Source organism: Sphaeramia orbicularis, chromosome 17, assembly GCF_902148855.1.
Source record: "Sphaeramia orbicularis chromosome 17, fSphaOr1.1, whole genome shotgun sequence".
Lineage (NCBI taxonomy): Eukaryota > Metazoa > Chordata > Actinopteri > Kurtiformes > Apogonidae > Sphaeramia > Sphaeramia orbicularis.
Genome location: NC_043973.1, coordinates 27163545 through 27185328, shown reverse-complemented (window position 1 = coordinate 27185328; position 21784 = coordinate 27163545). Strand labels below are relative to the sequence as shown.

Sequence of the window (21784 nt, the reverse complement as noted above, 5' to 3'; positions counted from 1 at the left end):
ATATATATATATATATATATATATATATATATATATATATATATATATATACACTTTTAAGAATGACCATTTCTAATGAGGTGTTTATAAAATAGCATTACAGTTTCATTGATAAATACTTCCATCTGCCACATTTATAAACAACTCACTAAACATATGGACCATAAAAACCAAGGACTCACTTTAAAGACAGTGTAAAAAAAAAAAAAATAAAAATAAAGATAAAACCAGCCACAAGTGAACCATGTTATAAAAGATCTTATTTATTAATTTATTATACAGGATATTTGTTAATAAAACATTTGCAAAAAACTAAATAAACCTCACTCTCTAGATCCTCTGTTATAAGGGTATGCGACCAAGATAAATTTAAAGCACAAAAGCGTCACTCTGGCTTTCTTTGCATAGACTGCACCACCATCAGTTTTCCCCTCAGACACTCAGTTTAACAAGCCCGCACACAACTAAGCACTTTATTGACCCCATTTAATTTGCTATCCTCTAGAGTTTACTTACCCATGGGCCTCTTCTGTTTGGACTCGGCTGTGTAAATAGAAGGTAAGAGCGTAATTAATAGCGCTAATTGACCTGAACTCTTTCCAAATATGAGTTTAGTCGTCACTCTACGTCATTTATAAACAGTTTTAATGTGAGTTTACTGGGGCATCTCAAACCTTTGGAGGCTACGATGCTACATTTCTTCCCTCGCGGTGTGTTTCTAAGTGAAAAGTTGTACTTTTTAAATCTATTTACAAGTCCAAAAAGATAAAATATTCCAAAAAATACACCATCGCTGATTTGATTCTTCTCAATTGGTCCACAGAGTAAACAATGAAAAGAGCACGAGGATATGAGCTATCTAGTAGTCTCTGGTGCACATCAAATTAACAAATGCCTTAATCCCTACAAGTAATCCCTTAAGTAATCCCCATAATTCATAATTCTTCAAGTTCATTTCAATGTCAGTGTTTATTTACATAATCAAGTTTTTAGGGGAAAATGTTATAAACATTATGGAAGGTGCACTTTTCTAATCAGAGTGGTTCGGTCAGATTATGACTGTTCGACAAACACCATCCAACATCATTCTGAAGACCTGAAAATGTGAATATACGCCATATTCGGTAGTACATCACTCCATCTATCCTTGAATCCTGTTTTTCATTCCGCATATTCTACCAGAAAACATCTGTCTAATCAAATCGACTCACAATGGCAATTCTTTTGTATTGCAAGATCAGACCGGTGTTGCGTTGAGCTTTAGTTCGACTCTAGGAAAAGTTAAGGGAAAATAAATTTACTTCAAGTACACAAATATATGGAAATATGAAAAGCATCCCCATACTTCAACAATGCTATAACCAGTGTTCGCAGATATCCTTTTGTAGAAGTTCAAGTGATGTGGAAAAGAAGCTAAAATCTGTTTGTATTTTTCTGAAACTCCACATACACAGAAAAGCAGACTAACCCAGGAAAGGAACTGCTTATTCTTTGTGGTGTGTGGATTTTAAGGATGTCTGAGAGTCAAGAAAAGGACAAATTTACTTTAAAAACATTTCTGAATTACACGTTTTGTGTCCGTACAGTCTTACGTCTGTTATGTTTCCAGAAATCCACGTTACTTCCAATATTACTCCATCTCCTTTTTGCCTTTTGTAACACTAGTTTCACAGTTGTTCTTAGCCGTCCTCCATAATTTCAGATCTTTAAGTCATCTCCTCCAATGTTTTAGGCCACGGTCATGAGCAGCGTCTTTTTTCAGAAGAGGTCCTCGTAGAACAGCAGCTGTCAAGTGGCGTATTTGAGCTTAGGTGTCTGTGAATTACATGAGATACTGGACAGAGAAGGAATCCCAGCGGTCGTTGCGGTGCCTTGGCTTTCCACGAACATCGGGTCCAAGCAAGCAACTTTGGCAGCGAAAAAAGCGTGAATACAATGAAGCACGGCAAAGAGGTTGGAGAACTCTAGCTCCTGCGAGAAAAAAAAAAACAAAAATCAATACTCAGGTCATTTGCAAGTAATTCCTTTTCTATAACCTTGTTGTTCCTTCACAAACAGCCTTTAACGTGGCTCAAAGTTAAATACCTTCGCTTCGATAGATTTAGAGTCTTGATTCTGGAAGAGAAACTTGATCTTGCTTTTCCCATCATCAGACGATCCTTTAAGCTGGGAGAACTTGTATCTCCACAGAACTGCCTGGAGTGGAACAACACACACATTACATGACTTTCCATTCAACACTAACCCAGTGCTATTCAGACCCATCCAGTAAAGCTCATGTCAAACCCAGATTCGTGCTCGTATCAACTTAATTTGCAAAGAGCCAAAATGATTTTCTCATTTGTGCTCAGTTCATTTTGAAAATGTGTTGTTTCTTTGTAAATGTTCAGCAAAAAAAATCCAATAAAATAAAGGTCACAATCACCTCCTCCAATTTCTGTAACCTGCCCTTTTCTTTATTAATAACTTGTTCATTAGGTGTTTTTCTTGCACCGTTGTATGTTTTGTTGTATCGAGGCGGTCGATCCAGAGGAGTGAGGGATCAGAGTTAACCCATAAAGACCCAGTGCTACTTTTGTGGCTAGATTTAACCTTTCTTAAGTGATTTATCCCCATTTATTGTAATATTATCCTCTGTGTTTTGTGGTGTTTCAGTAAAAATCAGATATTTTTCTATATTTAATTTAATGATCGTGTAGATCAGGGGCATCAAACTCATCTAGTTCAGGGGCCACATTCAGCTAAATTTGATCTGCAGTGGGCCGAACCAGTAAAATAATAACATAATAATATATAAATTATATCAACTCCAAACTTTTCTCAATGTTTTAAATTGAAAAAAGTAAATTTACGTTGTGAAAAGGTTTACATCTACAAATTATCCTTCAAACAATGTGAATAACTCAATGACTTGCACATGTTTTTCATAGGTTGAATTGTCCTGTAAATTATTGTTTGTTGTAACTGTATGAGGTAATTGTATGTTGTAACTATGTGTTGTGTTTCATGCTGTCTCTTGGCCAGGACTCCCTTGAAAAAGAGGTTCATAATCTCAATGGGATCTTTTTCCTGGTTAAATAAAGGTTAAATAAAAAATAAAGAAATAACATGAACAAACTGAAAAAACAAGTGTAATTTTAACAATATTCTGCCTCAGTTTATCAGTTAGACATGTTCATTATAACTTAAAGATCACAGTGGATCTACAAATACACAAAACATTTAGTAACAGAGAATATTGTTAAAATTGTACTTACTTCTCTTAAGATATTTCAGGTTGTTCATATTTGTTCAGGTTATTCACATTTTTTTAATGAAATTATACTTTGTTTAAGTGTAAATACATGAAAATATTTACATTTACAAAGAGAAAAATCTGGAGTTGTCGTTATTTATATGTTTTTATGATAGTATTTTACTGGTTCCGCTCACTTGAGATTGAATTGGTCTAAATGTGGAACCTGAACTAAAATGATTGTTAATATCTTAGTGTAATTTTTGCATTTCACAATTTCATCCTAAGGGCTGGACTGGACCCTTTGGCGGCCTGGATTTGGCCCCTGGGCCACATGTTTGACACCTGTGTTGTACAGGGTGGGGAAGCAAAATTTACAATATTTTGAGGCAGGGATTGAAAGACAGTGTATGACCAGTTAGTTTATTGAAAGTCATGAGAATTTATTTGCCACAAGAAAATTTACATAATGGAAAATGTTTTTATTCTATGTGTCCTCCTTCTTTCTCAATAACTGCCTTCACACGCTTCCTGAAACTTGTGCAAGTGTTCCTCAAATATTCGGGTGACAACTTCTCCCATTCTTCTTTAATAGTATCTTCCAGACTTTCTCCTAATAGTTTTGCTCATAGTCATTCTCTTCTTTACATTATAAACAGTCTTTATGGACACTCCAACTATTTTTGAAATCTCCTTTGGTGTGACGAGTGCATTCAGCAAATCACACACTCTTTGACGTTTGCTTTCCTGATTACTCATATGGGCAAAAGTTTCTGAAAAGGTATGGATAATAGTGTTAGGTATGATTATGACATCAATATATGTTTGGTTTCAAAACAACTGACGTAGTGCCTGCTGAGAAAAAACAACTAAATGTTCATTGTAAATTTTGCTTCCCCACCCTGTAGATGTTCATAAAAGCTCAGACTAGAGTTGAGGGTTATTATGTTAAAAAGTAAATAGAATAAAAGCTTTATTGTAATGATATTGGCACAAGGCATCAACAAGACGAAATTCAAGGTGCTCTTCAGGTCAGTGCAAATGAAGCTTAACATAAAGGAAAACATATACTATACCTAAAATAAAGGTAGCTAAAAACAGTTAAAAGCAGTTAAGGCAATGAAAGTATCTAAGACAGTGTATTTCAACCTTGGGGTCGGGACCCCACGTGGGGTCACCTGAAATTTCTAGTAATTGATAAAAAACACAAAAAATTAGAAAATTAGAAAAACTTGCTAATAAGAATATATGGTGAGATGAGAGACAATCCCAATCCATAAAAGACATGAAAAACTCTGAAGCTGAAACTGAAGCTGAAGCACTGTGGTTCTGTTTATCTGTCAAATGTTCATTGTGGTTGGTTTCAGATGCTGCAGCTCTTTCATAATTCATAGTTTGAGTTATTGTTTGTTCAGTATTAATTGTCAGCCTTGTAAATACAAGCTGGACTGACTGTACATATCCTGACCAAGAAAAATAAAATTCTCACTTTGTGCAGTAATCTACACCTGGCTTTTCTGCCTCTGTCCATAAACATATACATTATATAGACTAAATGTTGTATAAAATTAATGTTTATTTGAAACATTGCATAGCAAACTATTACATGATCAAAAACAAATTAATTTTAGCAAAAAAAAAAAAAAAAGTCTCCGTTCTGAATGCCTTGGGTCGCCAGAAATTTGTGATGTTAAAATGGAGTCATGGGCCAAAAAAGGTTGGCAAACACTGATCTAAGACAAAATAAAAGTGGCTAGACAATAAAAACACACACATAACAACACTTAACAACATTAAGGGAGACGTAAACACAGCATAATAAACGCTTAATGGTGATATTTAGGTGAATAAATAGGTATAAACAAAGAAAACTGAAGAAAAAGTGGCTTTTTCAGCAAAATATATCATTAACTGAATATAAGCCAAGTATCTCCATCCATTGTCATTTATTAAACTCCATGGGTTTTACTGGTGAATTAATGTTGTAGAAGATGACGGTGTTTCCACGTTCACTACGGAGCCTCTGAACGTCCAAATAGGTCATATCTGATGACCACGACAGGATAAACTGCATTTTACATCAATTATTTACATATATCGATAGGATTAGCGGATCAACAGGTATTAAACAGTTTAGATCAGTAAATATTTCTGGTCGCTGGTGGATTTTTGAGTCTTAAACAGCGAAAAACCCATCTATGTACATATGTCTATTTGTGAATTCCTGGTGCTACTATCTCATGAATAATTCATGTTAAAATCCACATGGATCCAGTGAGAAATGAAGCACGTCAGCAGATCAAGCAGGTCCTGGTTGTTGAGCCATTTTAACTTGTTTTTTTTTTTTTACCAGTGGGAAATTTAACAAGTCACTGCAATTTCGCCTGAAATAGCAGAGCTTCAGCGATTGAATTAAGTGTTGAAGTGAATAAACAAAAGCTGCACATTAAGTCAGTTTCCAGACTCAGCTGTACCACAACAGTGTCTAACTCTTACTTCCACTTCACCTCTCAACACCCACATGATTCAACCTGCCATAAAAATCATGCTCAATACAACATAACCTGGGAGTCTAGCAGTGTTTTTACACCTGGACAAACAATAGAGAAATATTTTGTGTCGGACAGAGAAGGAGAGTCACCCCTGCGTTCATCAAACTGAGTCACATTGACAGAGATGAAATCACTGTGTCCTTTATGTCAATCATAATCTTTTATCATCATCTCTATCATGTCCTATTTCTATCATAAGGTGTGATGAGTCTGAAACACTAGTGTCAGTGTTTGTCAAAGTTCTGTTACTGTTGTTTTGATGAGCGTTCACATCCAAAACCATCAGATCTATTCATTCAGGTTGATTTGAATTGACCTGATTTCAATATTATGTGATAATAATATTATATACAGTCACGGAAAAAAATTATTAGACCATCAAAAGTCATCAAAAACAATGGTTATGCAATCAAGTACTAACTCCTGTGTGTATCATGTGACTAAACCAGACAGAAAAGAAAACATGGAATGCCTAAAAGCACTGTTTTTGTCAGTACAATGCCGTAGATATTGATGAAAGAACTTAAGTGATTCTGTTTATTATCAAGAAAACATAGAAAATGGCTAGATATCAGCTCTGAAATTAAATTCATGAGCTATTTTTGTTGTTATCATTATATTTGTCCAAACAAATGTACCATTAGTTGTACCAGGCATTAAAATGAACAAGAAATTGAAGAAAACAACAGTGGTCAGTCTAATAATTTTTTCCATGGCTGTATCGATATAATATACTGTAGATCTGTGGGTTATCAGTTATTTTTTTAATAGTTTAATTGTATTCATAGTGCTGCAGATGAAAATCTATCTGACATGATGGAACCATGTTTACAGATGAGCTAATATATTTACCTTTTATGTTGTTTGTAATGTTGTTTTTAATGAAGTAAAATGTTCCCTGTCACTGAATAAAACAGGTTTCTCTGAATTGTTGGAAACAACTGATATGCTGTATGAACAAAACTCACACACTACAGGCCTAATCTAGTTTTATTCTAGTCTTTACATATTTTAATACATATTTAAATGTCATATATTTTGGCTTTCTTTAGTATAAATTAAGTAGAGTTTATTTTAGTATTACTTTTTTCCCTTCAAAACATTTAAACACAAATATCATTCATATTATCATGTCATTTCTGCTCTTCACATTGCCAAAACAGGTTTGTTAGTTTAGTTTTTATCCTTTTAAAGTGAATTGTTTTCGTGTCAATGCATTCTGTCCACAATGAAACAGCACAAAACTGACACAAAAGACAAGACAAAAACATTGTCATGAGAAGAAAATGATGCAAAAGACAAAATGAGACAAAACTGATGTAAAAAGATTAAACAAGACGAAAATTACAAAACCAAACCAGTATTCTTTGATTTCTTTATTCTGTGCTTTGTTCATTTTGTTTATTACATTTAAAATGTCAGCCCACATAAAGTGAGATAAAAACTGCCTAAAAGATGAACAACAAAAAGGGCTGCTTTTAACTTCTAGCCTTTGAGTACATTTTAGTTCCTGCACTTTTTAACTTTTTTTGGTCTTTATTGAAGTTTTCTCAGTATGATACCAGTGCAGTGCTGAATGGTCCTGACAGAAATCTGAAGTAAGCATGGGTGTATATCAACTGCAGGTAGCGCCATAGAAAAACAAAACAGAACAAAAAAAAAACCCAGAACAACAGACTGTACATAAAATAATCCCTCCTCTGTCATTGTATAGTAAAGGATCATTATCACAACAGAAACCTGTGCTAGGAGTAAGTACGAAGGGTGCAGCGTGGTTAAACTGCACCTAAACGTCAAGCATTTACAGGGTCTGGAATGTTTTTAGGAAAGGACCCCACACTTTCTGGAGTTTCACATTTGATTGCTGAAGTGAGTATCTATTTTTCTCCAGTCTTAAGCAGGACATAATGTCTTCCATCCACTGTGCGTGAGTGGGAGGGAAAGCCTCCCTCCACCTGAGCAGGACTACTCGTCGAGCCAGAAGGACGGCAAAGGATAAAGTGTGTTGTTTTTCTGTAGTGTAACTTATCTTCACCTTCCATGACCCCGAATAGAGCAGTCAAGGGGTTTGGTTCTAGTTTGATGTTCAACAGCTGAGAAAGTGTATGAAAGATTTCCCTCCAATATTTGTTAAGGCTTGAACAGAACCAGTACATGTGGATGAAAGAAGCTTCCGCATGTTTGCATTTGACACAGAACGCTGCAAAAATCAAGTGTATTTTTCTCATTTCTAGTCAAAATATCTCATCACACTTAAAATAAGACATAATCACCTAAAGTGTAACTTGCGAGATATAAGAACTAATTTTTTTTAGACAACAGATCTTGAAAATCTTATTTCAAGAAATCTTACCAAGATAATTTTCACTTGTTCCACTGGCAGATTTTTTTTGGTTGAATTAAGCAAAAAAATCTGGAAATAAGCAAAGAAATCTGCCAATGGAACAAGTGAAAATAATTTATTTGGTTATTATTAAAATTATTATTTGGTTGAATTAAGCAAAAAAAAATCTGGAAATAAGCAAAAAAATCTGCCAATGAAACAAGTGATAATTCTCTTGGTAAGATTTCTTGAAATAAGATTTTCAGGATCTATTGTCTAAAAATAAGTCCTCATATCTCACTGAAAAGTTAATCTTTAGGTGATTATGTCGTATTTTAAGTGTGATGAGATATTTTGATTAGAAATGAGAAACAGACACTTGTTAAGATTTTGATTTTTGCAGTGTATGGACTCTTTTTCACTTTTACTTAAGAAAAGAAGTTGAATCATTATTTCAACTTTAACAGAGTCTATTTTTCAGTAAATACAAGTATGTTAGTTATAAAAGTGTGCACCTTTTCACATTTGCTCTTTACCATTATCATTCCAAGAACAAACACTTGTGAAAAACATGAAAACATAATGTTGGGATTCACTGTTGTTCTATATGTTAATTCTAAACTTAGATGGGAACACATGCTTACAGACTGCTTTTGCCAAACAGTAGATGCAGAGTGGAATGTCTCATTATAAGTCCTGAGCCAGTGTATTACTGCTCACACAGTTATATTTGTGCAGCTTGTGTCGGAAACTAATTCTGACATGGTTTTGAAGTTTGCCAAATGTTGCTTTTAATTATGTAGTAATCCCGCTCCCAGTATTGTGTGTGATTGCAGTTTACATATGGATTGTGCATTTTTTTTCTGTAAACAATACGCTGGCAACAGTTTTTATCATCCTTGGGGGACATTGTTGCTTCACATTGCAAAAATTAGGGCCAAAATCTCATGAAACAATATGGCGACACTTGTGCCCTGCTCATCCACATAATGTGCACCAGCGGAGTCGTCTGCATGACTCTCAGATTTGGGGAAAGGCCAAAATGAACTGCAGGCAGAAGTGAGAGGTTTGAGCTTGGGGGGAACCAGACGTCAAAACAAATGTGCTCATACTCCCAGAATGCACACGGTGCAGAATAAGTTAGCAGCACCAAAAAATAGAAAAGGGAAAGCACAGGGGTTATGATGAGATAGAAATCCACCATGGAAACTCTCTCTCCCTCTCTCTTTCTTTTTTTTTGTTTAGTATTTTTTAACGTTAAAAAGGACTGTCACTCACTTTAGAAGCAGCATCGAAGCACACAAAACCCATGCTGAAGTCGACGGTAAGTCCCATAAGGTGACTCTCCATGATGCAGGCGTAGGTTTTACACTATAAAATAAAAGAACAAGGAGTTACCTACATAGGACATAGTGTTATATGAGCATTATCAATCTTTGTACTAAAACAACTGAGCTGGAAACATGCGAGATTAAAACCATCACAATTCATTGCACATTGCCTACTGTTCAGGTGCAGACCTGTATCCTCTCCACCTCCAGGAAAGTGGCCATCTGAAAAGCCTTTTCCCAGATGAGCAGCTCACACTCCAGCTCCACGCTGAAGAACATATCCTCCCCGGTCTCCGTCTGGACGCTGAAGCAGTGCTTCCTCTTATCCAGAAGGTCATTATCCTAAGATAAGAGAGGACGGCTGCCATGCTGATCAGGTACAGACGGGCAGAGTGACAGGTACAGATACGCTAACAGCACTGCAGTTTCCTGTAGAGCTCAGCAGCTACAGGAGGCTGATTTCACTATAATGACAGAGTAACAAACACCAACTGTGCTTTCAAGAACACTTGAATAATAATGTAACAATCTGGAAATGTAGTTGTAGATGCTCAGCTGAGCTCCAACTCTGACACCAAAAAGCATTGACTCATAAAGTGGTTTTGTTATTAAATGTTATACACCTTTTTAAATATGGGTCAAAACACAGTAATCAGAGAACTTTAATTGATTGCCATTCCAACATTTATTTCAATATAAAGTAGCTCCTTGTTTTGGATAATCCCTTACGGTCCAACTAAAGCAAAAATGAATTTAAAAGTAAAAACGTGGGTCATTTAGCAACACTGGTCTATCAAATTGTCTCTAAAATGTCCCGTCAGAGTGATGTCGAATACCGTGTTTTGACCCATATACATTTTTGTCTCTTTGTATCTTAAATGATCAGAATAAGAACTACAACAAACTAAAACAGAACATTTTCATTCATTTTGGCTCATGGTGAAGAGAAATAAAACAGGAATGAACATGAATTAAATATGCAGTCTCTCTTCGGGATCTATAAAAAACGATAACTGCTAATAAAAATAAAAGTAGTTCCTTCAGTTCAGTTCCTGTAGTAAAACTATTGAAATAATTCAAAACCAAGTGGAAAAACTCAGAATTGTAATGAGTCCATAGAAAGCCTGTGCTCATTCACTGTTATCATTATTATTCACATTGACAGCCATTAAGTACAGGTGTAGATGGGCAGTGACAGACGTAGACATGGCAACAGTCTGCAGGAGGCTGATTCCACTGCCATCAAAGTATAGAACAAACTGCTTTCAAGAGCCATAATGCAAAAAAAACCCACCCACTAAACTCAACAGTATTTTCATTTATTTTTCCTTCCTTAAACCTTTGTAGTGCAGCGTACTAGGTATAGCAGTGTTAAGGTCGACTTACATCTGAATCTTTTTTTATCTCTGAATTTGCATATGAATGTTTTGCAATCAAATCTAAAATGACCTCGAATCTGCTGAGAATGAACAATACGATCTGATCCTTGAGTGTCTCAGAGGGATTAGACAACAAGACACGCAAATAAATAAGTGAGTTACATAAGCGCGTTCCTTAGATTATTCCTCTACTTGATATTCACAAACTATATCCGGAGTGAGACGATGCTGGAATCAGAAGAAAAAAACGCTGCCTTACCTTTAAAATCTTACACATTATCTCATACACGGTAAAGCTTTTCTCTGCCCTGGTCCAGTCCCATGTTGTCACCTGAAAATGTCACAGAATTTGTCACGAGATTTTGACTTTATAATGATGTTAAATAATTTACAGAAAACAGCAGAGGAACAGAACGGCAGAGGATAAAGCTGACATATGCATTTGTGCAGGTAGTTCAGATAGGAATGTATTTAACCCATAAAGACCCAGTGCTACTTTAGGGGCAATTCCCAAATGATTTTTTCTCTGTATTGAACCTTTTTTAAGTGAATTATTAGCATTTATTGTAACATTATCCTCTGTATTTTGGGGTTTTCCAGTAAAAATCAGGTTTTTCCTATATTTAATTCACTGGTCATGTAAATGTTCATTAAAGCTCAGATTAAAATTGAGGATTCTTATATTAGACACAGACAAAACTGAAGAAAAGGTGACTTTTTCTGTAAAATATATCATTAACTGAACCTATAACAAGTGTGTCCATCCACCGTCATTGATCCAACTCCATGGGTTTAACTGGTGAATCAATGCTGTAGAAGATGACGTGTTTCCATGTTCACTATGGAGCCTCTGAATATCCAAATGGGTCATATCTGATGACCATGAAAAGACGAAAAACTGCATTTTACACCAATTATTTATATATATATATTGATAGGATTAATGGATCAACAGTATTAACCCATAAAAACCCAAGCAGCCACTGGCAACCAAAACCATCTACCGATGTAAAATGTTTAATAACTTCTGATCCATTAAACTTATCAATACATGTAAATAATTGGTGTAAAATGCAGTTTGTCGTCTTTTCATGGTCATCAGATATGACCCATTTGGACGTCCAGAGCAGGGGTGTCAAACTCATTTTAGTTCAGGGGCCACATTAAGCCAAATTTGATCTGAAGTGGGCCGAACCAGTAAAATAATAACATAATAATATATAAATAATGTCATCTCCAGACTTTCCTGTATGTTTTAGAGTGAAAAAAGTAAAATAATTAAAAATGTTTACATCTACCAACTATCCTTTAAAACAATGTGAATAACATGAACAAACTGAAATTTCTTAAGAAAACTAAGTGCAATTTTAACAATATTATGTCTCAGTTTATCATTTAAACATGCAAATTACAACTTACAGATCACAGTGGATCAAAAAATACACAAAAGATTTAATAACAGGCAGAATATTGTTAAAATTACACTTCAAACATTTTAAAATGCTCATATTTGTTCAGGTTATTCGTGTTTTTGTGAAATGTTTGTTTAAGTGTAAATACAGTAAAATGACAAGAAAATGTTTACATTAACAAGGACAAAAATTTGGAGTTGTGATCATTTATAGTTTATTATGATAGCATTTTACTGATCCGACCCACTTCAGATTAAATTGGTTTGTATGTGGAACCTGAACTAAAATGATTAATGTCTTCAGTGTAATTTTTGCATTTCACAAATTCATTCCAGGGGTCAGACTGGACCCTTTGGCGGGCCGGATTTGTCCCCCGGGCTCCGTAGTGAACGTGGAAACACCATCATCTTCTACAGCATTGATTCACCAGTAAAACCCATGGAGTTGGATCAATAACAGTGGATGGAGACGCTTGTTTTATGTTCAGTTAATGATATATTTTACAGAAAAAGTCACCTTTTCTACAGTTTTGTCTGTGTCTGATATAATAACCCTCAACTTTAATCTGAGCTTTTATGAACATCCACATTATTAGCAAATTAAATACAGGAAAATACCTGATTTTCATGGAAAAAATGTAAAATATTTGATAATATTAAAATAACTGGTGATAAACCACTTAAGAAAGGTTAAGTAGAGAGAAAAATTCATTTGGGAAGTGACATAAAAGTAGCACTGGGTCTTTACTGGTTAAACATTTAACATGACTAGATGGCTTTAATTACCAGTGGATGTTTGGGTCTTCATGGGTTAAAGCCAAGTATTGATAAATGATCATGAATTCTAAATCTGATAGGTAAGTAGTCTTCAATAAAAAGGAAGGCTTGTCTTGACATCTGAACAAGCAGACTGCTAGAGTCTACTCTCCCCTCACATTAGCATATTCCATTTATATCTGCACATTCAAGTTGAGCAGGCAGTTTCAGTTATCTATCAATCTTTTCCCATCTCCAGTAACATCGACAGCTTATCCCTCTTGTCATAATCACTTAAGTGGCTCGCAGAATGTAAACAGATTTAATGATCATCATCAATCAAGAAGAAGATCAATGCAGCACAAATGATTATGAGTGAGCTGCCCCCCCCCCCAACAGGAAAGCGTTTTCTCCCTCAACACTAAGTTAGCCGCAAATAAAAAATCCACTGCATGATGAAAACACCATCAATTCAGACTCCAGACTTTTTAACCCTTTACAGGGCACTCATAGAAATACTCTGAAATTTAAAATACCTTAGTGTGTTATTGGAGGACATAACAAAACTTTATTACTTTTGTGGATTTTTTTATTGTTACGTAGAAAATCAGAGTCAGTGAAGTTACCATATTTGGTTCTTTACCCGTAAGTGGCAAACAAAAAAACAAAAAAAAAAAAACAAAAACTAAGAAGTAGGCCTATATATATATAAAAAAAATACAAAAACACATGTATCGTGAAAAGAACATCGCTTTTAGAACATTAGAACAACATAAGTGCTTGGGCAAGTGACTATTTTTGGTCATTTCTGCATGCATTACAAGACACTGACAGCCACAGTTACAGTGAGGACAGTGAGTCAACAATCTCAGGTCCAATGTGGTCTACAGGGTCTGTAAAGTCCACTTCTGCATGAACAGTGAGTGTACCTGCTTTGTGAGGTACCATGAAGTAATGGTACTAATGTAAGGAATGATGTTCAAAGGGAGAATGTGGATGTGGACAGGGGTCTGGATCAGCATTTATGTTGGTCTAATGTTCTAAAATACATGTTCTTTTCACCTCACATGAGTTTTTCTTGTACTTTTTTTTATATATACTTCTTGGATTTTTTTCCTTTCTATTTACAGTCAAGGAACCAAATATGGTAATTTCATTGACCTTGGTTTTCTACATGACAATAAAAAAAAAAAATCAGAAAAAATTGACATAAGTAATAAAGTTTTGTTATGGTTCTAATGTAAGGAATGATGTTCAAAGGGATAATGTGGATGTGGACAGGGGTCTGGATCAGCACTTATGTTGGCCTAATGTTCTAAAATACATGTTCCTTTCACCTTACATGAGTTTTTCTTGTATTTTTTATATATAATTCTTAGATTATTTTTTTTGCCACTTATGGGTAAGGATCCACATATGGTAACTTCATTAGCCTTGATTTTCTACATAACAATAAAAAATGTTGAAAATTTTCACAAATGTAATGAAGTCTTGTTATGCCCTTCAGTAACACACAAATGTTGAAGTGTTGAATTTCAGAGAATTTCTATGATATAAAGCAGGGGTGTCAAACTCATTTTGGTTCAGGGGCCACATTCAGCTAAATTTGATCTGCAGTGGAGTGGGCCGAACCAGTAAAATAATAACATAATAATAAAGTCAACTCCAAACTTTTCTCTATGTTTCAGAGCGAAAAAAGTTAATTTACATTATGAAAAGGTTTATATCTACAAACTTTCCTTTGAAACAAAGTGAGTAACATTAACAAACTGAAAAAATAAGTGTAATTTTAACAATATTCTGCCTCAGTTCATCATTTACACATTTACATTATAATATAAAAAATACACAAAACATTTAGTAACAGGCAGAATCTTGTTAAAATTATGCTTACTTCTCTTAAGACATTTCAGGTTGTTCATATTTGTTCAGGTTATTCACATTTTTTGTGAAATTATACTTTGTTTTAGTGTAAATACATGAAAATATTTACATTTACAAAGAGAAAAATTTGGAGTTGTCATTACATCTACAAACAATCCTTTCAAAAGATATGAATAACATGAACAAACTGAAAAAAAGTGTAATTTTAACAATATTCTGCCTCAGTTTATCATTTACACATGTACATTATAACGTACAGATCACAGTGGATCTACAAATACACAAAACATTTAGTAACAGGCAGAATATTGTTAAAATTGTACCTACTTCTCTTAAGACATTTCAGGTTATTCACATTTTTTGCAAAATTATACTTTGTTTTAGCATAAATACATGAACATATTTACATTTTCAAAGAGAAACATTTGGAGTTGTCATGTTATTATGATAGTATTTTAGTGAATCCTACCCACTTGAGATTGAATTGGTCTGAATGTGGAACCTCAACTAAAAGGATTGTTAATATCTTCAGTGTAATTTTTGCATTTCACAAATTCATCCCAAGGGCCGGACTGGACCCTTTGGTGGGCCAGATTTGGCCCCCGGGCCGCATGTTTGACACCTGTGTTATAAAGGGTTAAGGAGTTGGTGTTGAACAAAGAAAAGCAGATGGATGAACTTACAGGAGGTGCTGCGAACTTGAAGAGGGAGGAACCTCTCAAAGCGAGGAACTTTGGTGAGTACATTCGGTCCTGAACGGAGTCCTGCTCCTTTTCGTCAACCCAGCCCATGTAGATGATCTATCAAACGGCAAAAAAGGAGAGATGAATGAGACAGATGTGGTGATAACGCCAGAGAATGGATCAAAGCAAAAAAAGGTTTAAAGTAAGCATTCAGGCAAAAAAAAAAGAAAGAAAAAACAGGCTAGACCAACAGGGAAAAGAAGTAAAAAGAGAACAAAGCTGCTGCTGCAAATGTTTTGAGATCATTTTAGACACCACACCATCTCTATTCATTAAACTCACAGTGATTGCAACTGTTTGCTTTTAATGTTTAGAGGTTTTTGATGGATGGAAAAAGTAGGAAAGTGAAAGATTCAGGCCGAACAGTCACTTCTCGTCCTGTTTAATCCCTTAAATGAATTGTCGAGTGAATTTTCACGTTTTATTGAGGCGTAAAAAACCCCCTCAGCAGCCAAATAAATAAGTTACAAACAACAGAACCCGCCGCACATGAACTCCCCACGTTCGGACCGAACGTTGACATTGACAAGCTGACCGACTGAAGGCGAGTTAAGTTGTTTTCCGATCGTTTCTTGGAGGATGGACTGTAATGACGCAAGCGGCCTCCATGTGCTGCAATAGTTGGCAAGATGAGTTATGTATTTTTTTTTTTTCTCTGACGGACTGACCTGCTTAGATTTACATAAGATATAAACAAATTAACTCATAAAGACCCAGTGCTACTTTTATGGCAGTTCCAGAATGATTTTCTTTTTCTCTATTTAACTTTTCTTAAGTGATTTAGTGATTTTACTTATAATATTATCCTCTGAATTTTACATTTTTCACTGTATATTATGTATTTTTCTATATTTAATTTCCCATATTTGGTTTGTGTTCAAGAAAGCTCAGAGTAAATTCAAAGGTTGTTACATCAAAATAGAAAAAAACTGAAGAAAAAGTGACTTCTTCTGTAAAACATATCATTAACTGAACATAAAACCAAGTGTGTCCCATAACCTATAAAGACCCAGAGTTACTTTTGTGGGCATTCCCAAATGAATTTTTCTCTGTACTGAACCTTTCTTACGCGATTTATCACCATTTATTATTATGTTGTTTTTTTTCAGTAATAATCAGGTTTTCTTCCTATATTTAATTCATTGATCATGTAAATGTTCATTAGAGCTCAGATGAAAGTTGAGGGCTATTATATCAATATCAGAAAAAACTGAAGAAAAAGTGACTTTTTCTGTAAAATATATCATTAACTGAACATATAACAAGCATCTCCATCCAATGTTACAGATCAGACTTGATGTGTTTTACTGGTGAATCAATATTGTAGAAGATGATGGTGTTTCCATGGTAACTACGGAGCCTCTGAACATCCAGAGGGGTCATATCTGATGACCATGGACTGAATTTAGTTTTGATGTGTAATACTGGAGAGTTTATTTTTGATATGGGTGCTTCTATCAAACTGGGTTTATTTTGGTACCTGGCACTTTGCCAGCTTTTTTAGACCCAATAATGAAAGAGAAATTTAGACAGAATGTACCTAATGATGACCTCAGATAAATACCAGATAATCAGATAATAATCAGATCTATTCTGGGTCACTGGCAATCTATAAACCCAATCTGGTATGAATTCAACCAATAATTCTGCTGATAGAGTGTTAACAAACAAAGAAACAAACAAACTGAACCAAAAACAATACCCCTTACCTCCCATTAGGGGGGGCAGGGTAACAAAAAAAAAAACAAACAAACCATGAAAAGATGGCAAATTGCATTTTACGCCAATTACTTACATGTATTGATAGGATTAGTGCAGGGGTGTCAAACTCATTTTAGTTCAGGGGCCACATATAGTCTACTATGATATAAAGTGGGCCAGACCAGTAAAATAATATAAATAATAGGATATGAACTTATAAATAATGTCAACTCCAAAGATTTCGCTATGTTTTTGAGTGAAAAAAGTAAAATTCTGTAATGAAAATGTTTACATCTACGAACTGTACTTGAGCAAAACATGAACAAATATGAACCAGGAAATTCTTATGCAAAAAAGTGTAATGTTAACAATATTACGCCTTAATTTATCGTTTATACATATGCATCACAACTTACAGATCATAGTGGATCGACAAATACACAAAACATTCAATAATGGGCAGAAAATTGTTAAAATTCCACATTTCAGACATTTTTGTAAAAGGGCAGTCTGTAAATGTAACCATTTTTGTGTAATTTTATTTTTTTTTTACACTAAAACAAAGATGAATATTTGCAGTTTTCATTATTTGTAGGTTATTATGATAGCATTTTACTGGTCTGATCCACTTTAGATTGAATTGACCTAAAACGATTTTAACACCATTGATTGTTAATATCTTCAGTGTAATTTTTGCATTTTACAAATTCATCCTACTATTGGATTGTATTCGACCCTTTGGTGGGCCGGTTTTGGCCCCCAGGCCGCATGTTTGACACCTGTGGATTAGTGGATCAACAGGTATGAAACATTTTAGATCAGTAGATGGTTTTGGTCACTGGTGTGTTTATGGGTTAAAATCAGCTAAAATATCCTAAACAAGCAGCTGGAACAAAAGTCTTACCTGCTGGTTGACTGGAAAGTTTCGGTTAATCTTCTTCACCTGTTAAGTTTAAGACAAGAAAATCCAAATATTGTTAAATGCATTCAGAGGCTATAATCCAGCGGTAATTACAAGCAGGGTTTTAACAGTTCTGGGAGCCCTTGGGAACTTAAAATCACAGTGACAGTGCTCAGAAGAACAAATAAACTATGAATCATAGTACTCATGCTAACATGCTCTTGTTAACAGCAGCAGTGAAGGAATACTGGTTCTTCATTTATTCAATGTATGCAAATTACAGAATGAGATAGATAGAGTCATTTCCTCAAGGTCCTGAGGCTCTTCCTAAAAAATCCATTTAAAAAAATCCATTCTCTCAGTGGTAATAAAAGCAGGGGAACTACTGAGAGCGCAGTCAGGCTTTAAATTAAAACATTCTGCTCAGATCACAGGTATCAGTCGCTGCTAATCCACAATATACTATCAATACAACTCAGTTTGAGGAACACAACACCAAATTGAGACATCCAAACCAGCTCCCGTCCTCCAGTGGAGGTGAGAAAAAGTTTGTGCCGAGGGAAGAAAACAAGATTTTTTTTTTTTTTTTCTCAGAGGAAGCAGCCAAGTAACTGTCAGGATGCGAACAGCCTCGGAAGAGTTTGTGCAGCTCTAGACGTGAGCTGTTGTGACCAGCCACTGTGGATGCAGGTCTGTCCCACCTTTCCACACAAATGAGGAAAAGCTGTGGCGTCCAGTTTCTTTAATTTAACAAACTAAATCATGCATCTCCTGCTGTAAGTAGAAACACAGAAGGGGATATGTCACTGAGGTTTATGGCTGCACCCACAGAAGGAATGAAGCACTTAATTTCAGACTACTTAAGTCAAAATTACAGCACATTTTGCACCACTGTGACAATTTATACTCTCTGATTAAGTGTTTTAAGAGGAAAATAAGGCACTTTACTTAATTGAATGGTCTACATGCTAATGGTTTGTTGAGTGATAATCACAGTATATCTGAAATAAGAATGTACAGTACAGAAATTATGGAACTATTAACTATGTTCCTTTAAATCAGGGGTGTCAAACATAAAAATTCAAGTAAAAATTAAACTGAAGAAATTAACAGTCAAGGGGTCAAACTCATTTTAATTCCAAATTCTAAATTTGAAATTTAACAATATTATGCTTGTAACTAAATGTTTTGTCCATTTATAGATCTATAGATATAGATGTACACTGTCATGCACATGTGTAGATGATAAGTTGAGGCATAATATTGTTAAAATTAAACTTATTTTTCTTCAGAAATTTCATTTTTTTCAGGTTATTCACATTTTTTTGTGAAAGGATAGTATGTGTATGTAAACATTTTTGAATTTAATTGGACTTTTTTTTGTATTACGACAGAGAAAAAAGTTTGGAGTTGTCATTATTTATAGGCTGTTATGCTATTCTTTGACTGTTTCGGCCCACCTGTATGTGGCCCCTGAACTAAAATAAGTTTGACTCCGTTGTTTTAGATCAACCAGTAGCAAAGAACAAGCTCCACTCTTTGGATTACACATCATGTTTGGAGCTCTGACTACTTCAGTTGTTTTATTTTGGTTACATTTCAAATCTGATACTCATTTGCTTTTACATAAGTACATTTCAATGTCATGTAGAGATGTAGGACCATAGGATGGAGCAGGTGTCAAACATAAAAATTAGAGTAAAAAATAAACTGAAAATCTTAACAGTCAAGGGGTCAAACTCATTTTAATTCCAAACTTGAAATTTAACAATATTAATCTTGTAACTAAATGAATGTCTGGGGTCGTTACAAATTTGTGATGTTAAAATGGGGTCACGAGCCAAAAAAGGTTGGGAACCACCGGACTGTAGGATGGAGCAGGTTTACATGTACGTTGTTGGGGTGCGGTCCATAAATAAACGAAACTTATACACCTCTCTTATACAACGGATTTTACACGAAATTTTCATAACTTCTATATCCACTGGGCCCCCTCCACTGCTCTATGGGCCTCCCACCAATATGGGGCCCCATGAATTTGTCATGTTGACCCCTCCTTAGCCTCCGCCCATGGTGACAACAGCTCGCAGATCTTGGTGTCTCCCCAGTTCGACATCATTCTGGTCGCACTGATGTGTTTGTTTATTGTACACGGCCTGCGCTAATTTTTAAATCCCCCAGGCGTGTTGGTCACACATGCAATATGTCATCAAAATGACATCTTGGTTGTGGTTTGAGAGGTGTTCCTTTTACATAGCGTTCCAGAATCATGATTCTACCTTTATCTCGGCTCTGTTACTACCTCCAGAGGTGTTACAAAGGTGGGACCAAATGATCCCACCATTTTGTTTACACAGACGTCATTGCGGAATAAAGGTGAAATATTCCCGTAACAGAAGTGCTGCATAAAAGGGGCTCTATTTATCAGTCCCCTTTAAAACTTTAAAACTAATTTGTTGATTTATTGATTTTTTTGATCTATAATTCCTGCATTAAAGCATTAATTAACTGAATCAGATTTAGACTATTTATTTATGGCTTACAAACATTAATTGCAAATTGGATAATTAATTTATGTTTTTAATTTCTAGGGTGCTATCATTTAATTAAATCGGGCCTAATTGTTTGCGTGACCCGCAGCATTATTCCCTGCCGTGACGAATGTAAAGGATGTGAGTGAATACATGAACAATTGGATATACACTGCATTGTAATAATAAAAAGTTTTGCTGCTGTACAAGTGAGCAGCAAAACTATTTAACATCAATATTAAGAAATCGTAGCAGATGAAGAAAGTGCATCACTGAAGAAGAGTGGCGAGTTAAATTTCACTTGTGGGGCTAGAGAGATACTTAACAGGAGAGGCGCTAAATGCCACTGAAGAACATCCTTGAAAATTTCCACAGGATTGAATCAGTACCTCTGTGAATGTTTTATTGTTATGTAGAAAATCAAAGTCAGTGAAGTTACCATATTTGGTTCTGCCAATAAAATCTAATAAGTAGGCCTATATATTAAAAAAAATACAAGAAAAACACACATAAGGTGAAAAGAGCATCACTTTTAGAACATTAGAACAACATAAGTGCTTAGGCAAGTGACTATTTTTGGTCATTTCTGCATGCATTATAAGACACTGACAGCCACAGTTACAGTGAGGACAGTGAGTCAACAATCTCAGGTCCAATGTGGTCTACAGGGTCTGTAAGGTCCACCTCTGCATGAACAGTGAGTGGACCTGCTTTGTTAGGTACCATGAAGTAGTGGTACTAATGTAAGGAATGATGTTCAAAGGGAGAATGTGGATGTGGACAGGGGTCTGGATCAGCACTTACGTTATTCTAATGTTCTAAAATACATGTTCCTTTCACCTTACATGAGTTTTTCTTGTATTTTTACCTCCACCAAGGAACAGCGGAGGTTATGTTTTCATCTGGGTTTGTCTGTTGGTTTGTCTGTTAGCAAGATAACTCAAAAAGTTATGGACGAATTTTGATGAAATTTTCATGAAATGTTGATACTGGCGCAAGGAACAAATGATTAAATTTTGGTGGGGATCGGGGTGAGT

At 35.1% G+C, this 21784-nt stretch overlaps 1 protein-coding gene across 1 annotated transcript in view; it reads right to left on the bottom strand.

Moving 5' to 3' along the window:
* Positions 1–247: 247 nt before the first annotated feature.
* The window catches only part of sntg1 (syntrophin, gamma 1), a 33572-nt gene continuing 12035 nt past the window's right edge, over positions 248–21784 (bottom strand). Inside the window, exons 12-18 of the mRNA XM_030161057.1 lie at positions 18220–18258; positions 15555–15671; positions 11080–11151; positions 9631–9783; positions 9389–9481; positions 2086–2196; positions 248–1971 (exon numbers count right to left, since the gene is read on the bottom strand). Of these exons, the coding sequence (XP_030016917.1) occupies positions 1789–1971; positions 2086–2196; positions 9389–9481; positions 9631–9783; positions 11080–11151; positions 15555–15671; positions 18220–18258 (768 nt within the window). The 3' untranslated portion in view covers positions 248–1788. The remainder of the gene's footprint in view (positions 1972–2085; positions 2197–9388; positions 9482–9630; positions 9784–11079; positions 11152–15554; positions 15672–18219; positions 18259–21784) is intronic.